The 17718-nt window shown below is 37.4% G+C and overlaps 1 protein-coding gene across 20 annotated transcripts in view; it reads right to left on the bottom strand.

The window, feature by feature from the left end:
* ECHDC1 (ethylmalonyl-CoA decarboxylase 1) overlaps positions 1-17718 on the bottom strand; it is a 45415-nt gene that overhangs the window by 9251 nt on the left and 18446 nt on the right. For 17 of the 20 annotated variants that reach the window (XM_032650652.1, XM_032650668.1, XM_032650648.1 and 14 more), the window contains 2 exons: positions 9001-9053; positions 4328-4408 (listed from right to left, as the gene is read on the bottom strand). In XM_032650652.1, the coding sequence (XP_032506543.1) occupies positions 4328-4408; positions 9001-9053 (134 nt within the window). The remainder of the gene's footprint in view (positions 1-4327; positions 4409-9000; positions 9054-17718) is intronic. The other 3 variants (XM_032650665.1, XM_032650666.1, XM_032650667.1) reach the window with 1 other exon arrangement.

The raw sequence follows: 17718 nt of genomic DNA, 5'->3' as shown, positions 1-17718 counted from the left end.
GCTTTTTGAAACTTTCTGGATGTTTTTCCAGAATATTTTCAATCCTTGGTTGAATCCTTGAATTTGGAACCCGCAGATACAGAGGGCTGACTATATTTCCAAACAAAAAATGCAATTCCAGTTTCCAAATTAAGTAGCAAAAACTAAATATTAGACATGTAATTAAACTGTTTACATGCTTTTGATTGCCAAAAGTTGATGCTGAAAAGCCAAGCAGTCTGAGTTTGTCATTTTCTATTTTCTAGGGTAGTTCTGAGAGATTTTCTTTTCTCTCCCCTTTGTCCCACCCCGACCCCCTTTTTCTGAATGATATGGAATAAGACAGAAAGCAGAATCAAGGAATGAGTGTTCTAAGTACCTCCTAAAACACATTCTGGAAACTTGAGCTTGAAACCAATCTAAGAAACCATACTACAGCTACACTTAAAATAATGTTTATATCAACGAACCTTTATTAATTTGGTATATATAGGAACTCTTATTAATGTTGTCTAAAAAGTACCTAAATAAAAGTTTAAAAAGAGTTACAAAGGTAGCTTAGAGTAACAAAGTTACCAATTTTAATTGGTGATCAAATAGGAATATAAAAGCAAAAAATCTGGCAATATTCTCTATGCCAAGCCCATACGATGTAGGTAGAATGGTCCCACAAAGATGTCCAGGGCCCTAATCCCTGGAAGCTGTGCATAGTAAACATAGTAAAAGGGACTGTGCAAATGTAATTAAGGTTATATACACCAAAATAGGGGCATTATCCTTGATTACCTGAGTGGGCCTAATCTAACCACATAAGCTCTTAAAAGCAGAAAACTTTCTCCAACTGGAGTCAGAGGGATGCAGCAGAGGGGAAAGTGAGAAAGATTCAAAGTACGAAAGGAACTTAACCCACCACTGCTGAAGGGGGGCCACATGGAAAACATGAGAAGGAATGCAGGCATTCTCCAAGAGCAAAGATTGGCCCCTGGCTGACAGGCTGACAGAAAAACAGGGACCTCAGAATTACAAGTGCATGGGGCTGAATTCTGCCAGCTGTAACCAGGATGGACCTGGAAGTAGATGATCCCTCAGAGCCCAGTCCAGCCAACATATTGATCTGGGCCTTGTGTGACCAGGTTTAGAGAACCCAGTTGAGCCCAGCCAGACTTCCAACCTATACATCTGTGAGATAAACTGATGTTGTTAAAAGCCACTAAATTTGTGGTAATTTGTTATGGCTGCAATAGAAAACTAATACTCAAATATTTTCTTAATTTATATTTCATTCTAGATATTTTAATTAATCAAGACAAATTTAAAAATTTGAAGCAAATGATTTTAATACAATTCTAGCTTTTTATTTCCTCATCAATTTTGTCACTAAAGGGAAAGATAATGTTAGAGTGACGAGATTGTGAGCACTGTAGAATGTCATTTTTTAATTCGTAAGTTAATGTTTTGCTTTAGAAAATGTTTTTAAAAAGCCATTTTCTTTAAGAAAGTTTAAATGAAAATTATGACTCAATTGAAGGCAATTTAGTATGAGGGTCTATATATGCCATGTAGACCTGTTTCTGACATATTAATTCATTACATGTATTATCAGCTGGTGCTTAAAGGGTTTTGGGGCAGGGAGTAGGATAATGCTAGAATGGTGCATGAGCTCAATTCTTTGGAATATTCATATTAAGATTATTTCTCTTCTTCTTCTGTCAGTTGAGTGAATTCCAGGCAACTCTCCAAGGTAGGAAAGTTAAGCTAAAAAGAGCCAACCTACGGAAGGAACTTATCTTTTTAGCAGAATGCTATGAAAGCTTTTGGTGTTTTTTTAATAACAAGCAGGTATTTTTATAATATAATTTGTCATAGAAGATAACTGACAGGGTACTGATCAAGTTGGGGGGAAAATGAGCTAGCGTAATTTGTGTTGATTTATCACTACCTTGTAACTGTGGCTAGTAATGTACTTCAGTATACAACCCTCTCTATTAGCCTTTATCTTTTAAGAACTCTTGCATTTAGTATAAAGATTTAAAAGGGCTGAATAGTCTAGGACAGTGCTTTTCACACTTCTATTGTGAAGGATCAGTTTCTTTTTTAATTTCTTATCAGTTGTGAATCAGAAATTTTATAAAATGTAATAAAACTGTATTACTAGAAAAACTAAACAAAAACCCAAAACATACAAGTTTCTTAAATGGCAGTGCCTAGATAGCCATGGTGCTAAACTATGTTTAATGAATGACTCTACTGAATGCAATTTAATATGAGGGTCTGTATATGCCAAGTAGTTGGTCCACAAATGAATATGTCTTCATTGGAAAAGTGACTGTATCTGGTTATGTTACTGAATATATCTGATGAGGGCAGTACCCTCAGACAACTCATAATCAAAAAAACTAAATATTTTATGAGGCTCTAGGAACACATGACACTTCATTCAGAGAATAACATAGCAAGGTAAATTAGCAGTATTAAAGGACCAAATAATCTCTATTTTTTTCTTTGATTTTGCCTTTTGGCCTAAATCCTAACTACACCCAAACACAGGTCAGGAATGAATATAAAGGATGATGCAAAAGTCTAATAAATGCTTAAAGATGAACACCAGACTATGTTAGAGGGTACACTTTCTCCAGAGTGCATCCATAAAGTTTTAACTTGCACTTACTTTTATGCAAAGAATGTTTTTTTTTTATGTAAAGAATTTTTAAGTGTAATAATGTATACTCACATATACCTTAGGATTCTTTAAATATATTAAATTATACTTAAATATATACTTTATATCTTATATATCTTATATAATTATATATTTAAATTATATATTCCACAAGTACCTGTGTTTCAGGGTAAAGTGAGAAAGCATTTAATCCTTTCACACACAGAGCATTTATATTTAGTCTCATACTGTCCATGAAGCCAGTAACTGCTTCCTCCTCACAGAATGAAATGTAGCTTCCTGATGCAATCTGCACTGATGACAGCAGGGGTCACTGTCATGTGAAATCGCCATTTTTCGTTGTGTACAAGAATCCTCCCCAGTTAGTAAGTACTAGTTTTCAGAGAGACTGGGATCTTTGTAAATTGTCTTATACACCAAAACTATTTTAAAATCCTGACTTATGTGAATGTAAAGTGATATATTTCAACTTATAAATTGAAACCTGTCATAAATTTTATTAAAAATTAATATATCAATAAAATGTTACTACTTTGCATGAATTAGCTTACTGAATCTTTCCTCATAGTATTTCTATTAGTATATGATGCCATTTATATTAAGTTCAAAAAGAAAAAAAACAGAATATATTGGTTACAGAATAGTTAACTTATAAAACTATACAGGAAAGTAAGAATGTAATTATCATAAATTACAGGGTAATAGTTTCCTATAGATGGAAATGAAGGGTCTATGACTTAGAAGGTGCATGTATGGGGGTTCAGGAGTGCCGGTAATCTTTCAATTCTTTTTTTTTTTTTTTTTGCGGTACACGGGCCTCTCACTCTTGTGGCCTCTCCCATTGCGGAGCATAGGCTTCGGGCGCGCAGGCTCAGCGGCCATGGCTCACAGGCCCAGCCGCTCCGCGGCATGTGGGATCTTCCCACACCGGGGCACGAACCCATGTCTCCTGCATCGGCAGGCGGACTCTCAACCACTGCGCCACCAGGGAAGCCCCAATATTTCAATTCTTGACCTATAATATGGTTACATAGGTTCCTATTTTGTAGCCAGTCATTAAACTGAACATTTATGTTTTATACACACAAAACCAAAATACAGAAGGCCTTATCAAAATTGTGTCATTCCTATAAAGTACAGCTAGCCAATACTAAAAAGAATTCTAGGGATTGAAAGGTTAATTGGTCCCAAATAACTTTCTCTAATTGAATTCCCTAATCAGCCCAAAATCCCCACAAAGTTACTACAAATCACAGTAAAGATAGGAAATAGTTCTCAGAAAACCTCTTGTAAGAGGAAGACTTAAGCAGTCTCTTTCTCTATTCTCTTTATTTCTCTGGGTTTTTTTAGTTCTTTACTTTTCTTGTATAATTCTTGGGAATCTTAAAGTTTCATATATTTTCTTGGTTTCCTTCCCCAGGGACTTTGCTAATATGGATTTGATTTATTCAAATCCTTTTGTTAACTTTTTGAAATGCATAGTAATGAAATAATTATGGAGTTATACTAGACTGACTAAAATTATCTACTTTAATGATTGGCAAAAAGAAAATATTCACTAACTGATTATCCTCTTTAAGAATAAATAAAATATTGATATTTAGGCAAAAAATGAATTTGAGCATGTTAATTACACCTGTGCAAGGACTCATACAATTCTTACCCTACCTGAAATCACATGCTGTAGTAACCTCTGCTCCTCCACCCAGGGCCCGACCTTGAACTAGTGCAACACTTATTAAAGGAAGTCTGTATATTGAAGGAAAAAGGAAAAATGGATGTTAATATTTTTAATTTTGATATTAATTTACAAATACTTTTAAAACTTAAGATGCAGTAGAAACAAAATTACTGAACTATGTTTATAAAAATAACCACACCTCAAAGTATAGAACTATTAGCCAATGTATCATGAGCAAAACAGTATAATAATGAAGACAAAATAATTCATACTAAATGCTATGTAAGGTTATCAAAATACCTCCCTAAATCATTATATATTTTTAAACTATAGACATATCAACTTTGTTCCAAATAAATGGATGTTTTTGTATAATGCAGGCACTCCTCATTTCATTGTGCTTCACTTTATTGCGTTGGATTAGGCTTTGGCTAACAGTTAGCCAAGTTGTGAATACAGAGGAAAAGTTCTTGAAGGAAATTAAAAGGGCTACTCCAGTGAATATATGAATGATAAGAAAGCAAAACAACCTTACTGTTGATAGGAAGAAAGTTTTATTGGTCTAGATAGAAGATCAAATCAGCCACATTTCCTTAAGTCAAAGCCTAATCCAGAGCAAGGTCCTCACTCTGTTCAATTCTATGAAGACTGAGAGAGGTGAGGCAGATACAGAAGAAAAGTGTGATGCTAGCAGAGGTTGGTTCATGAGAATTCAGGAAAGAAGCCATTTCCGTAACATAAATGTGCCAGATAAAACAGCAAGTGCTGATACAGAAGCTGCAGCAAGTTATCCAGAAGATCTAACTAAGATAATTTATGAAGGTGGCTACACCAAACAACAGATTTTCAATGTAGACAAAACAACCTTATATTAGAAGAAGATGCCATCTAAGACGTTCATGGCTAGAGAGAAGTCAATGCCTGGCTTCAAAGTTTCAAAGGACAGGCTGACTCTCTTGTCAGGGGCTAATGCAGCTGGTGACTACTAGTTGAAGCTAATGTTTATTTACCATTCCGAAAATCTTAGGGCTTTTAAGAATTATGCTCAATCTACTCTGTGCTCTATAAATGGAACAACAAAGCCTGGGTGACAGCACATCTGTTTACAACATGTTTTACTGAATATTTTAAGCCCACTGCTGATTTACTGCTCAGAAAAAAAAGATTCAAACTATTACTGCCCAGGGCTTCCCTGGTGGCACAGTGGTTAAGAACCCACCTGCCAATGCAGGGGGCATGGGTTCAAGCCCTGATCCGGATAGATCCCACATGCCGCAGAGCAACTAAGCCCGTGTGCCACAACTACTGAGCCTGCGCTCTACAGCCCACAGGCCACAACTACTGAGCCCACATGCCACAACTACTGAAGCCCGCGCACCTAGAGTCTGTGCTCCGCAACAAGAGAAGCCACTGCAATGAGAAGACAGCGCACCACGACAAAGAGTAGCCCCTGCTCACTGCAACTATAGAAAGCCCGCACACAGCAACAAAGACCCAATGCAGCCAAAAATAAATAAATTTATAAAAACCAAACTATTACTGCCCACTGACAATGCCCCTGGTCACCCAAGAGCTCTGATGAAAGTGTACAATGAAATTAATGCTGTTTTCATGCCTGCTAACACAACATCCATTCTGCAGTCTGTGGATCTAGTAATAATTTTGACTTTCAAGTCTCATTATTTAAGAAATACATTTCATAAGGCTATAGCTGCCATAGATAGTGATCCCTCTGATGGATCTAGGCAAAGTCACTTGAAAACCTTCTGGAAAGGATTCACCATTCTAGATGCGATTAAGAACATTTGCGATTTATGGGAAGAGGTCAACATATCAACATTAACATGAGTTTGAAGAAGTTGATTCCAAATCTCTTGGATGACTTTGAGGGGTTTAAGACATCAGTGCAGGAAGTAACTGCAGATGTGGTGGAAACAGCAAGAGAACTAGAACTGAAGCCTGAAAATGTGACTGAGTTGCTGCAATCTCATGATAAACTTTAACAGATGAGGAGTTACTTCTCATGGATGAGCAAAGAAGGTGGTTTCTTGAGATGGAATCTACCCTGGTGAAGATGTGAAGACTGTTGAAATGACAACAAAGGATTTAAAATGTGATATAAACTTATTTGATAAAGAGCGGCAATGTTTGAGAGGACTGACTCCAATTTTGAAAGAAGTTCCTCTATGGGTAAAATGCTATCAAACAGCACTGTATGTTACAGAGAAATCATTCATGAAAGGAAGAGTCAACTGATGCAGGAAACTTCACTGGTGTCTTGTTTTAAGAAATTACCGCAGCCATCCCAGCCCTCAGCAGCCACCACCTTGATCAGTAAGTCGCCGTCAACACTGAGACAAGACCTTCCACCAGCAAAAAGTTTACGATTCACTGAAGGCTCAGATGATGGTTAGCATTTTTTAGCAATAAAGTATTTTTAAATTAAGGTATGTACATTTTTTTTAGACATAATGCTATCGCATACTTTAATAGACTATGGTAGAGTGTAAACATAACTTTTATATGCACTGGGAAACCAAAAACTTCTTGTGACTTGCTTTATTTCAATATCGCTTTATGCAGTGGTCTGGAACCTAACCTGCAATATATCTGAGGTCGGCCTGGATACAGCTCCTGGAACTTTTCAGCAGCTGGCAATCGGGAATAATTCAATGTGATACTTAGTCCATTTTTATTGGTATCAAATTATGGATGGGAAAATTAAGGCTGTATCCAAAAGGAAGAATTGTGGTACAGAAGATTGAGCTCCAGAACTGTTATTGAAGGTTCCTATCAAAAATGTTTTCATTACTCACTAAAATGATCCAGAGACTGATCCTATATAAAAGAATGGTTCTGAAGTAAAAATAAGTCTTGGGCTTCCCTGGTGGCACAGTGGTTGAGAGTCCACCTGCCAATGCAGGTGACACAGGTTCATGCCCCGGTCTGGGAAGGTCCCACATGCTGCGGAGCGGCTAGTGCTGTGAGCCATGGCCACTGAGCCTGCGCGTCCGGAGCCTGTGCTCCGCGACGGGAGAGGCCGCAATAGTGAGAGGCCCGCGTACCAAAAAAAAAAAAAAAAAAAGTCTTAACATTTTGTGTTTGCAAAGACCCACTTTGCAAAGTGTATTTAAACGGTGAATTTAAAATGTTTTGAAAGTACAGAATTTTTTGTAGGTCTAACCAAAATGAAAAGGTGCAGGTCTAAAGTAATTGCAAATTTCTTAACACACACTGCATCCAAATAAAAAGGACTTTTTTGGGCTTCCCTGGTGGTGCAGTGGTTGAGAGTCCGCCTGCCGATGCAGGGGACACGAGTTCGTGCCCCGGTCTGGGAAGATCCCACATGCCACGGAGCGGCTGGGCCCGTGAGCCATGGCCGCTGAGCCTGCACGCCCGGAGCCTATGCTCTGCAATGGGAGAGGCCACAAGAGTGAGAGGCCCGTGTACCGCAAAGAAAAAAAAAAGGATTTTTTTTTTTTTTTTTGGCTGCATCAGGTCTTACTGGCAGCATGCACGATCATCGTCGAGGCATGCAGGATCTTTCGTTGCAGCACGCGGGCTCTTCCTGGCAGGGCACGGGCTTATATTTGTGGCATGTGGGTTTTTTTCTCTCTCTAGTTGTGGCACACGGGCTCCACAGCACGTGGGCTCTGTAGTTTGCGGCACGCAGGCTCTCTAGTTGAGGTGCGTGAGTTCAGTAGTTGTGGCACATGGGCTTAGTTACCCTGCAGCATGTGGGATCTTAGTTCCCTGACCAGGGATAGAACCCACGTCCTCTGCATTGTAAGGTGGATTCTTTACCACTGGACCACCAGGGAAGTCCCTAAAAAGGATTATTAAAAAAAAAACACCCAAGTTTTAAGATTTATTTAAGAAAAAGTCAAATGTAATAGGGAGAAGTAGGTGAATAGGAGCTAAGACAATGAAGAAGGTATTTTAAACAGTAATGTTGATTTCACTTTTCTTTTCTAGACTCACATACAAAGAGTACCAAAAATACAGTGATGTCCAATAAACAAGTATGCTAAATAAATATGAATTTCCTTAGTTATAATTATATTTAAATTGTTTACATTCAGAATATAGAAGTAGAAAGCTAATCAGCCCTATCATTTCACAGTTTGTAACCCCAAATACAAAATGACAGGCCCAAAATTTTCTCATTTTTCTTCCTCATCTAGGTGCAAAGTGAATCCATCTTCTTCAGAAATCTGTAAAAGCCTTCTCCAATTGGGAACTCTTTTTCTATCTCCTTGCAGATACAGACCACTTCACTATACATTCTACTAATTTTGAATATTAGGTAATCTTTATGTGTCATCTCTTGACCAGTGTCTATTCTGCTCTAGTAACAGTATTTAACCTTCCCATGTCTATACCTATATATAACCAGATTATACCTAAGTATCAGCTCTTTAGGGAAAAGTGCTATGTCTTTAATTCTTTTTATCTCTCATCTCTTATTTTTTAAGAGATATTCTTGTATGTCCTTCAGTAACATTTAATTATATGACAATCCTTGATGGCACAAATAGTTCATCATTAGAATAAATATGATTAGAAAGTCAGTGACTGCTTTTTAACTACTGCAAATCACAGAATGAAGAGCTATTTTTGGTTTATTAGAAATTATATTTTAAAAACAAAGATACATTACCTCATAAATCTTGTTAAGGTGTTTTGCATGAACATGCATACGGCCATTCCATCCTTTAAATAAGAATAAGCACAAAGATACAATGCAAATGTATTATATAAGAAATTATTAAAAAACACTTTCAGGATTTAGAAAGTAATAAAGTCAAAAATATACCAAACTTTATAAAATGAGGTTATCATTTAAAACTCTTTGAAGCTGTCTGAAATGCAAATGATGCAGTATTTAACTGTGTGGATCTTCCTTGAGCTCAGCTTTGCATGCGCTATTAGTAAAGACTTAGATGTGAGAGAGAGAGAGTAACTCTCACACCTAAGTCATATACCCCAGAAAAGAGGGGAGTTCTACTCAGGGTAATTTGGAGGGAAGAGGCATAAGACAAACCCACCTATTATCCCAAACTCTGATCCCCTAAGAATATAAACATAAAAAACAAGTTTCCTAATAGTAGTGTAAACTCACTGCCCCTTCTTTTTTCCCTCATATACTTTCTTCAACTAGTATAATGTGGTCTTCAGCCTTCTCTCAAAAGACTCTCCTCAAAGGTTTCTAATAATCTCCTAATTGTTAAATTAAATGGCTTTTCCTTATCCTCATCTTCCTCTGTGTCTCCATAGTATACATAGCATCTTGCTTTGACCAGTTTCTGCATTTTGATATTCTCAGTTTCTAGCAACATCTTCCACTCCTGATCCCCTTCCTATTTCTTTGATTGTTATTTTCCAGTTTTCTTCTTTCTCTCTTTTTATTCAGCTAAATGCTATTACCAAAAATCCAATCCATGATTCTCTTTCTCTCCTTTATCTACAATTGTTCCCTTGGAAGTCTCAACCATTCCCATTGCTTCAACTACTGTTTTCATGTAGAGTCCCAAAACCTGCTAGAAATTTCACATTCTGCTAATACTTCAAATTCAGCATGGCAAAACCAACTGGTTGTGAAAAACCTGGGTTTTAATCCTAGCACTGCCACATAATAATAACATAAACTTGAGCAGGTCATAACTATGAACTTCGGTTTTCTCATCCATAAGGAAGGAATGAAAATTTTAAAAACCTGTTCTATTTGACTTAAAGAATGGTTGGAAAGATGAAAATGTACCTAGATACTCTGTAAAAGGTCACAGAGTGAGTTCTGAGTTAATAGGAAAGGTTTTCTGGTCCAAAAGGCTCAGAATTTTGGTATTATCTTTAACTCTTCCATTTCACAGTTCTCCCATGCTCGATGAGTTAACAAGCATGTCCCCTCAATCCTTCCTTTGAAATATTTCCAATGCAAATCCCTTCTTTTTCTATTTTCTCTGCCGCAACACTAGCTCAGACTTGTGTTACTCATGCTTAGATTATTACCAACAGCCTTGCTTCCTAACTGGTCTCTCTATATTTAATTTCTTTTTCCTCTGTGATATATCTTGCATCCTGCCTGAAAAACCTCCCTGTAGGATGATAATTTCATATCACCAATAAAATGAAGTCTAAATTCCTTGGGAAGGATTAATCCCAAACTATTTTACCAACTTTATTGACTACTGCCCCCCTCATCCAAGCATCATAACTTCTGCAACAACAAACTATTTGTCATTCTTTTAACACCTTACAGTTACGGTTGTTCCTGTGTCTTTGCTTACATCATTCCCACTATTTGGGACAGCCTGTCCTTTTCTCTACCTATTTCAAGGAATGCCCAGATCAAATATTTTTCCATCAGGAGTTTCTAAATCCCACAGTAATAGTTTTCTCCTTTGTGTTTCTGCAGTATTTTTATTTTTCTAACTTAACTACAGAATTTATAGATTGTATACACTGTGTTTGGATTTATTATCAGTCACATCATCTCTACAAAATAAGGATAGGGAACATAATCAGTAGAATGTGGTCCCAGTTCCCAGTCCTCAAAAATCTTGTGAGAAATAAAGAAATGCAACATGCATCAAGGTATAGTATAATAAGTATTTTAAGAAATGCTTGAACAAGCTGAGAACAGTGGCAAATAGGAAACAATTCATTTCAACTAGGTTGGGGTAGTCGAGAAGGTTTTATAGAGAAGGGGAGATGGCATTTGCTAGGCCTAGATAATAAAGTCTTTGAGGCTAACAAAATGCCTTCTTTATCCTCAGAAGCTAGTAGTACAATGTTCTGCATATAGTATGTGCTTGCTGAAGTTAACTGACTCAGATGAATTTAAGATGGAGAACTATGTTGATTCATAAAACAAAGGCAGTCAATGAGTAGTAAAAACCAGTATGATACAAATTTCCTAACTGAAAGCCTTTATCAGGAAGGTCAGTCTATACAATAAAGTGATGAGAAAATTAACACAAGCACAAAGAGCTAGAAGGTTTAAAACTAGAATAGTTTATATTCTATTAAAAATCTGTCCTATAAAGCCTGTTAAATTATCTCAACAAAGTAATTTTAATGGGCTTATTTTCTATTACTAGATTTTAGAGTACTTAAAATACTGATGGAATTATTTAGAATTGGTAGAAATAAAAGTGAAGCCGGTATTAACCTATGTACTATTATGCTTCTCATTCAAAAGATAAAAGTCACACTAAAAATGTTTAAAAGCAATATGGAATAATAGATAACAATACAGACTCTAGAGCTAAACTGCCTAGGTTTGAATCTGGGCTCTACCACTTAATAGCTAGTTTGAATTTTGGCAAGATACTTAACCTCTCTGTGCCTCAGTCTCCTCACCTGTAAAATGGTGCTAGTAATAGTACCTATATCTCATTAGGGGAATTAGTAATAAATAAGTTACAACACAGAAGAGCTTAGAACAGTGCCTGACATACAGTACCAGAACAAGAATGTTATCTATCATCATTATAATTAATATCAGTAATAGCAATCAGATAATAAGGTATGCTTTGGCTTTAAACGTATCATAGAGATTACACTGCACTAGCCAACATGACCTAGGGAGAAGAAATATTTAATTTATTAAATTTATTCCCCAAAGCTATTGAGCCAACAATGACTAAATGTTCAGGCTTCTTCCTAGGCTACAGGATGAAAATAAGCCAGTGACAGAGAAACCCTGACTTGTGATAGAATAAACTGAAAGAAAGGAACCAATGAAAATCTAGACCTACTCTGATGAATGAAAGTTGGGAGCTTGGAACTTAAACTTAATAAAGGTTTTCAGAGCTGCTGCAGAAGGGGATACTTCCATCCTATCTGGATGATACCCTGAGACCCAACCTTCCTCCTCCAGCTCCTCCTAGAATAACAAAGATAAGACGCACAATGCCCAGCCTAAGTGCCAAAGGGAACTATCAACGTCATATTTACTCTAAACCACATGTATACTGAGTGGAAAAATGCCCAGCCTGTAAACATATCTTATCCTAGAACTGTTAGGGAACCACTGACAGAAATCATCTGCCCTGGCCATGCAGGGTAATAACTGCTTGAATGAATTCTCTCACAACAGGAGGTCCCGATAAGGAAAACAGAACTGACAAGCTACCACCAGCCGGAAGAGAGGCCTAAATGAGGGAGGAGATGCCAGCCCATAATATGTCCTGCCAACCTCCCAGAAATCCTCACGCTGGAAACCATCTTGACTGAGAGATGTATGTGCTGCCAGGAAGTGGACCAAATATGGGCACAAGCAAGCCGATTATCCAGAGACAACCTGGAAAGCTAACCCCATTACCATAAAACCTGAGACTACAAGCCACGTGGCAGAGCAGCTCTCCTGGGTTCCTTATACCCGGCTGTTCTCCGCCCAGGCACCCCTTCCTAGTAAAGTCTTTTGCTTTGTCAGTACAGGTGTCTCCTTGGACAATTCAATTCCGAGTGTTAGACAAGAGTCCACTCTTGGGCCCTGGAAGGGGTGCCCCTTACAGTAACATAACCATAAATGAGCCTCTTTTTTTTTCCCTAAGTGCTTGTTGTATATATTAATTTCCTCAAAATACATGGAAGGGTTTCAAGAAAATTATAATAGCTTGTCTACAAATTAATAAGGCTACAATGGAACTGTACAACAGTCATAGCAAAAGCAAAGTAGACAAGAACTTTGAGGTCGCTGTGGAAATTTAAGCAACAGAGAAATAGGGGACAACAGATTGGTAGAAAAGTAACAAGGGAAGTCAGCGGACAAAGGAGGATATTATCTTCCAGCTAGATTAAGAGTATAAAAAAAAAAAAAAAAAAGAGTATAAAGGTTTCTAAAACGCCAGACTTTTCCTTGAGGCATTAAACCCATTCACTGCAGAGTAAGCAGGTTTTTATTACCCCAAATCTTACAGCTTCTAATTGGATTTTGATTATTTCTGCCCTCTGAAAAAAGACTTCTTTTAGTCTGCAGAACATTGGTAGTATCAATTCAAATCTTATAAATGGGTTAATACTTACACTAGATTTTTTCCTATTTTATTCTTTTTTTCTGTCCCATAACTTTTCAGGGCTAACGCTTGTGTTATGCTAATTCATCTCCCTGCCTGGACCTTCTCAACCAAGGATTAACTGCCTAATAGGAACAATCAGAGCTCTTTTCCTGCTCATTAAACAAAGGGTACCAATATGAAACCAACCTCTTAGAAGAACACATACATAAAGAAAAAAAACTAGAATAACAGATAAGCAAATAAAATGTTGATGACTGTTGATACTATTATGAGTACATGAGGGTTTCAACGTATTAGTCTGAGAAGAAAAATATTGCCTGTCATATCACTAAACAAAGGATGTCACAGCCATCAGTCACAGCAGCCACTGCTGATGGTGAGCCCTGAGGGAACTCGGGATGGAAACAAGGAATGCCCCCCATCTAGCAGTCATTAAACTGCAGCCACCCCAACACTGCAGATTTAAGGAAACTCAGGATGAGAAAACACAGAACACTGGCCCCAGATAGCTGAAGTGCCTATCAAAGGAATGATTTCAATGAGCGTAGACTCTTGCACCTCCCTATACATAGAAAAGCAGTAAACTCCTTAACTTGATATATCTGGTTTTCTTTAATTAACAATAATCTTTTGACATTCCGACTACCTGCCCTTTGCTGAAATACTCCTATATATTCCGGTTCCCCCTCACCTCCTCAGAGCAGTTTCTCAGGGTTATTTGAGATGCTGTCTCCAGGCTTGAAGTCCTAAGAATGTCTGCTGAAAAACACATAACTCTCAACTTTTAGGTCATGCACTTTTTTTCAGTCGACATGTCTACTTTTGTTTATATTTGGTAATTTTCATTAATAAAATATTTTTTCAAAACTGAAAACATACAGTGGCAAAAACATCAACATAATTATCTTTTTTAAAAAAGCCATTTAATAATCACTTTCATGTATCTTATTATAATGAGAAGGGAAAGTAACCCAATTACTAAAATCATCTATTCTACTCATCTCATCATCCTCAGAAGAGCAAATTCACCAAATAAGCAGATGCAATGACGCATTTGCAACAACAAAGAGTAAGTATATAAGATAAAGAAGAGCTTTGTTGAGAGAAAGGCTGTTTATACTTAAAGTCATGTTAAGCATCTCAGAATCTCTCAGCTGTGAGGGACAGATGCGTTTATATGTGCAGCTGCAATTCATAAACATGTATGAGCCTCAAAAGTCCCAAGGCCATTGAAAATTTCAGTTTTACACATATTTATAGTTACTTCTCAGGCATACAGGAATATGTTCTATATGAGAAATGGAAATAGTTAACAGGAACTTTATGTAAGCTGCTTCCACTTCTTATTAATTCTAAAAATCATCATGTGACAAATACACCATACTTTATAAATATTACTGTTTCTTAATATTATCCATAAAGAGAATTTACTCAAATTGTTTATTTCCATGCTATATATTTCCTATAACTATGACTAAGAACGTTTCATAAAAGTACAATAAAGGAACCATCTACACAAAAAAATGCTTTAAATAAAATAAGGTATTTTAAATACCAATCTGGGCTTGAAGCATACACACTGTAAAGCAGAATCACAATTCCAGATTTTTTTTTCTAATGAGACTGGCAGATGTGCATAACTACAAGGGACGAACACCGGCAGTGTTATTTAAGCATTGGGGTAACACCACCCGAGTTCTCAGCTGTTGATCAAAAGTCAATCTTACTCTACTGCAGGCATTCAAGACCGCAGATTACTTGGAGAATGTCCTTACTGGGAAGAATAAACTTTATTTAGTGATTCCTTACCTGAAGTCTGAATAAAAATGATACATATTTTCCTACATGATTTACATCAGGCTGGCTACATATATGTGAAACAATTAGCATATCTCCTCTTTTAGTTTTTACATTTATAGGGAAAAAAATTCCTGGCCACATGATCTAGTTAGACAGCAACAACCTTCTAACTAGAAGAAAGCAAAATAACCTTTCACATTTTTAGGGGTGTTTTCCTATCTGACTGTAAGGTCAGGCCACTCAAGATAGCTGTTCTCTGGCTCTCTATACATTCCCTGCTCCACCAGTGCCTGCTTTACCTACACCCTACTCACATGACTGACCTTCCTACATACTTGCCCCAGGCCCCAGCTAGTGACTGTTCCTAACAAAGGGGTGGTGAGGGGCGTGCCCCTCTGCTAGTTTCCCTGGTAACCAATGAGCCAACCTGAGGTTAATTCCCCTTAAAACTGGCAATCTCCCATCTCCCCTTGCCCTTGGAGTGAAGACTGTCCTGCCCTGTCCCACCCACCATCTGCTGCAGACGGTGGGGTGTCGCTCCAGGACCTTGCTTCAGACGCTCCCCCTATCCACTGAACCACTGATGTCTCTGTCACTGATTCCGGGCTCTTTCTTAGGTCTTAAAAGCTGGGCAAATACAGGTCTTGCAGGCCTGCAGGGTGCAGCCCAATGCTGACAACACACCAGACCCACAGTAATCTATTATCTCATTCTACAATATCTTTATAGTATCTTTTGTGAACAAAGTAAAGTGCTTAGCAATACAATTATTCTAGAAATGAAAAATTATAATCAAATGACTTGCAGGTCACATAGTTAATTATCAGTAAAGCCTGGGCAAGAATCCATATATTCAGATCCCCAGCTTAGTGCTCTTGATAGGGACAGATTAAAGGGACAAAGTAGGTGATTAAATAGTTAATCCCACTAGGGGATTGTAAGTAAAGACAAAGTATGGGAGACCCTGTAAGGTAATGATCACTCAAGAAAGCAGGTTTGCTTCACCACAAAACCAAGCAGGCTTGCTTAGCAGCAAAATCATGCAACAGAAGCATGAGACATGCCCCAAACAATAAAATAATGGTGGATTGAGACCCACATCCTGTCCAGTGAGGTCAGTAAGTTAATGATTTCTAGGACATGCTTCTCTGCATACACTGAAAATAAAAATATAAGGAAAAGGTGACATTATACTGAAAGCTGAGATGATTTACCATATTTTAGTATATGTTACCACCTTTTTGCTCATTTCCATTACACCATGACAGCCCCAGTTTGACCATGTAGGGACAAGAAAAATCCCCCACCCGACATGGAGGAGGAACCAATGTTGGAAGCGTGATGTCTACTCAAGAATGAGGAAGAAGGTGGTCATCTCCCCCTCCCCACTTTTCCTTTGATTATAAAACTGTAGCCCACTAAGTTCTCAGGGCAGCACCCTCCTGCCTGCCTGCTTGTAAACCTATAAGCATCCTATTCTAATAAATCATTTCTTATCTATCACTTTGCCTCTTGCTGAATTCTTTCCGATCTGAGACATAAAGAACCAGAGCTCCTCGGAGCCCCCTGCCCCAAGATGCATTTCTGCAGTTTCACTCTAACCGTTCAGAGGCATTACAAATTTAAGGCTAGTGCTGCTACAAATTACAGATCATCACGGATGATGATCTTTGAAATAAAAATAATAGCTACCTTTTTCAGACACCATGCTAGTAGGCACTTTATATATATTATCTTAAATCCTCACGATAGCTCTGTGAAATATACAATTCTTATTTATAGATTAGGAAAATAAGACTTAGAAAGAGTAAGTGATTCACCCAATCACTTAGCCAGAAAATGTTGAAACCAGCATTCAAATACAAATCTATCAAAATTTCCAAAAGAGAGATCCTTCCTCATATATTATGCAAATAGAGATCATTATACTACATAGAGTGGTATGAGAGCTGTGCAATAACATTAAAACATTATTACCTACGTACAGCTCACATCTATAATTAAATGGCAACAGTTTTTTTTTTCTTTTTCTTCTCTCTCTCTCCTCTCTCTCTCTCTCTCTCTCTCTCCCTCCCTCCCTCTCTTTTTTTTTTTCTGCCTAGGGGATGTTACTGGACAGCTGAATTCAAGAAAAACAGGTTGCTTGGAGGACAGATAATGAGAGATGATTCGGATTCCTTTTCTGTAATCATAATTCAAAAGAAAATTTTTTAACTGTTAGCATTTTTTGAAGTCTACCATGTGCCAAAGCTATGCTAGGTACCTCATGGAAAACTCCTTATCATGAGATGCTAAGGGACTTCCACTTAAAAAATTAAAATCCTTGCTGGCTTTAATAATTAACTTTTTATTGCTAGTCTTCCTGTCCTTCATTTTATTCCTCATTACTTCACACTATTACAAGCTAATCTTTACTTTAAGAAGCAAAACAAAAACTCGGATCCTTGGAAAGCTATTAAAGAAAAGCTGTCATGATAATAACCATATAAGTAGAATATAAGTATCTTAGCCCAGATGTCTGACAAACATGTAGAACCTACTGCATAATTCATACA

Source organism: Phocoena sinus, chromosome 12 (assembly GCF_008692025.1).
Source record: "Phocoena sinus isolate mPhoSin1 chromosome 12, mPhoSin1.pri, whole genome shotgun sequence".
Taxonomy (NCBI): domain Eukaryota; kingdom Metazoa; phylum Chordata; class Mammalia; order Artiodactyla; family Phocoenidae; genus Phocoena; species Phocoena sinus.
The sequence above is the reverse complement of the archived record's forward strand: the minus strand, read 5'-3'. Positions and strand labels throughout refer to the sequence as shown.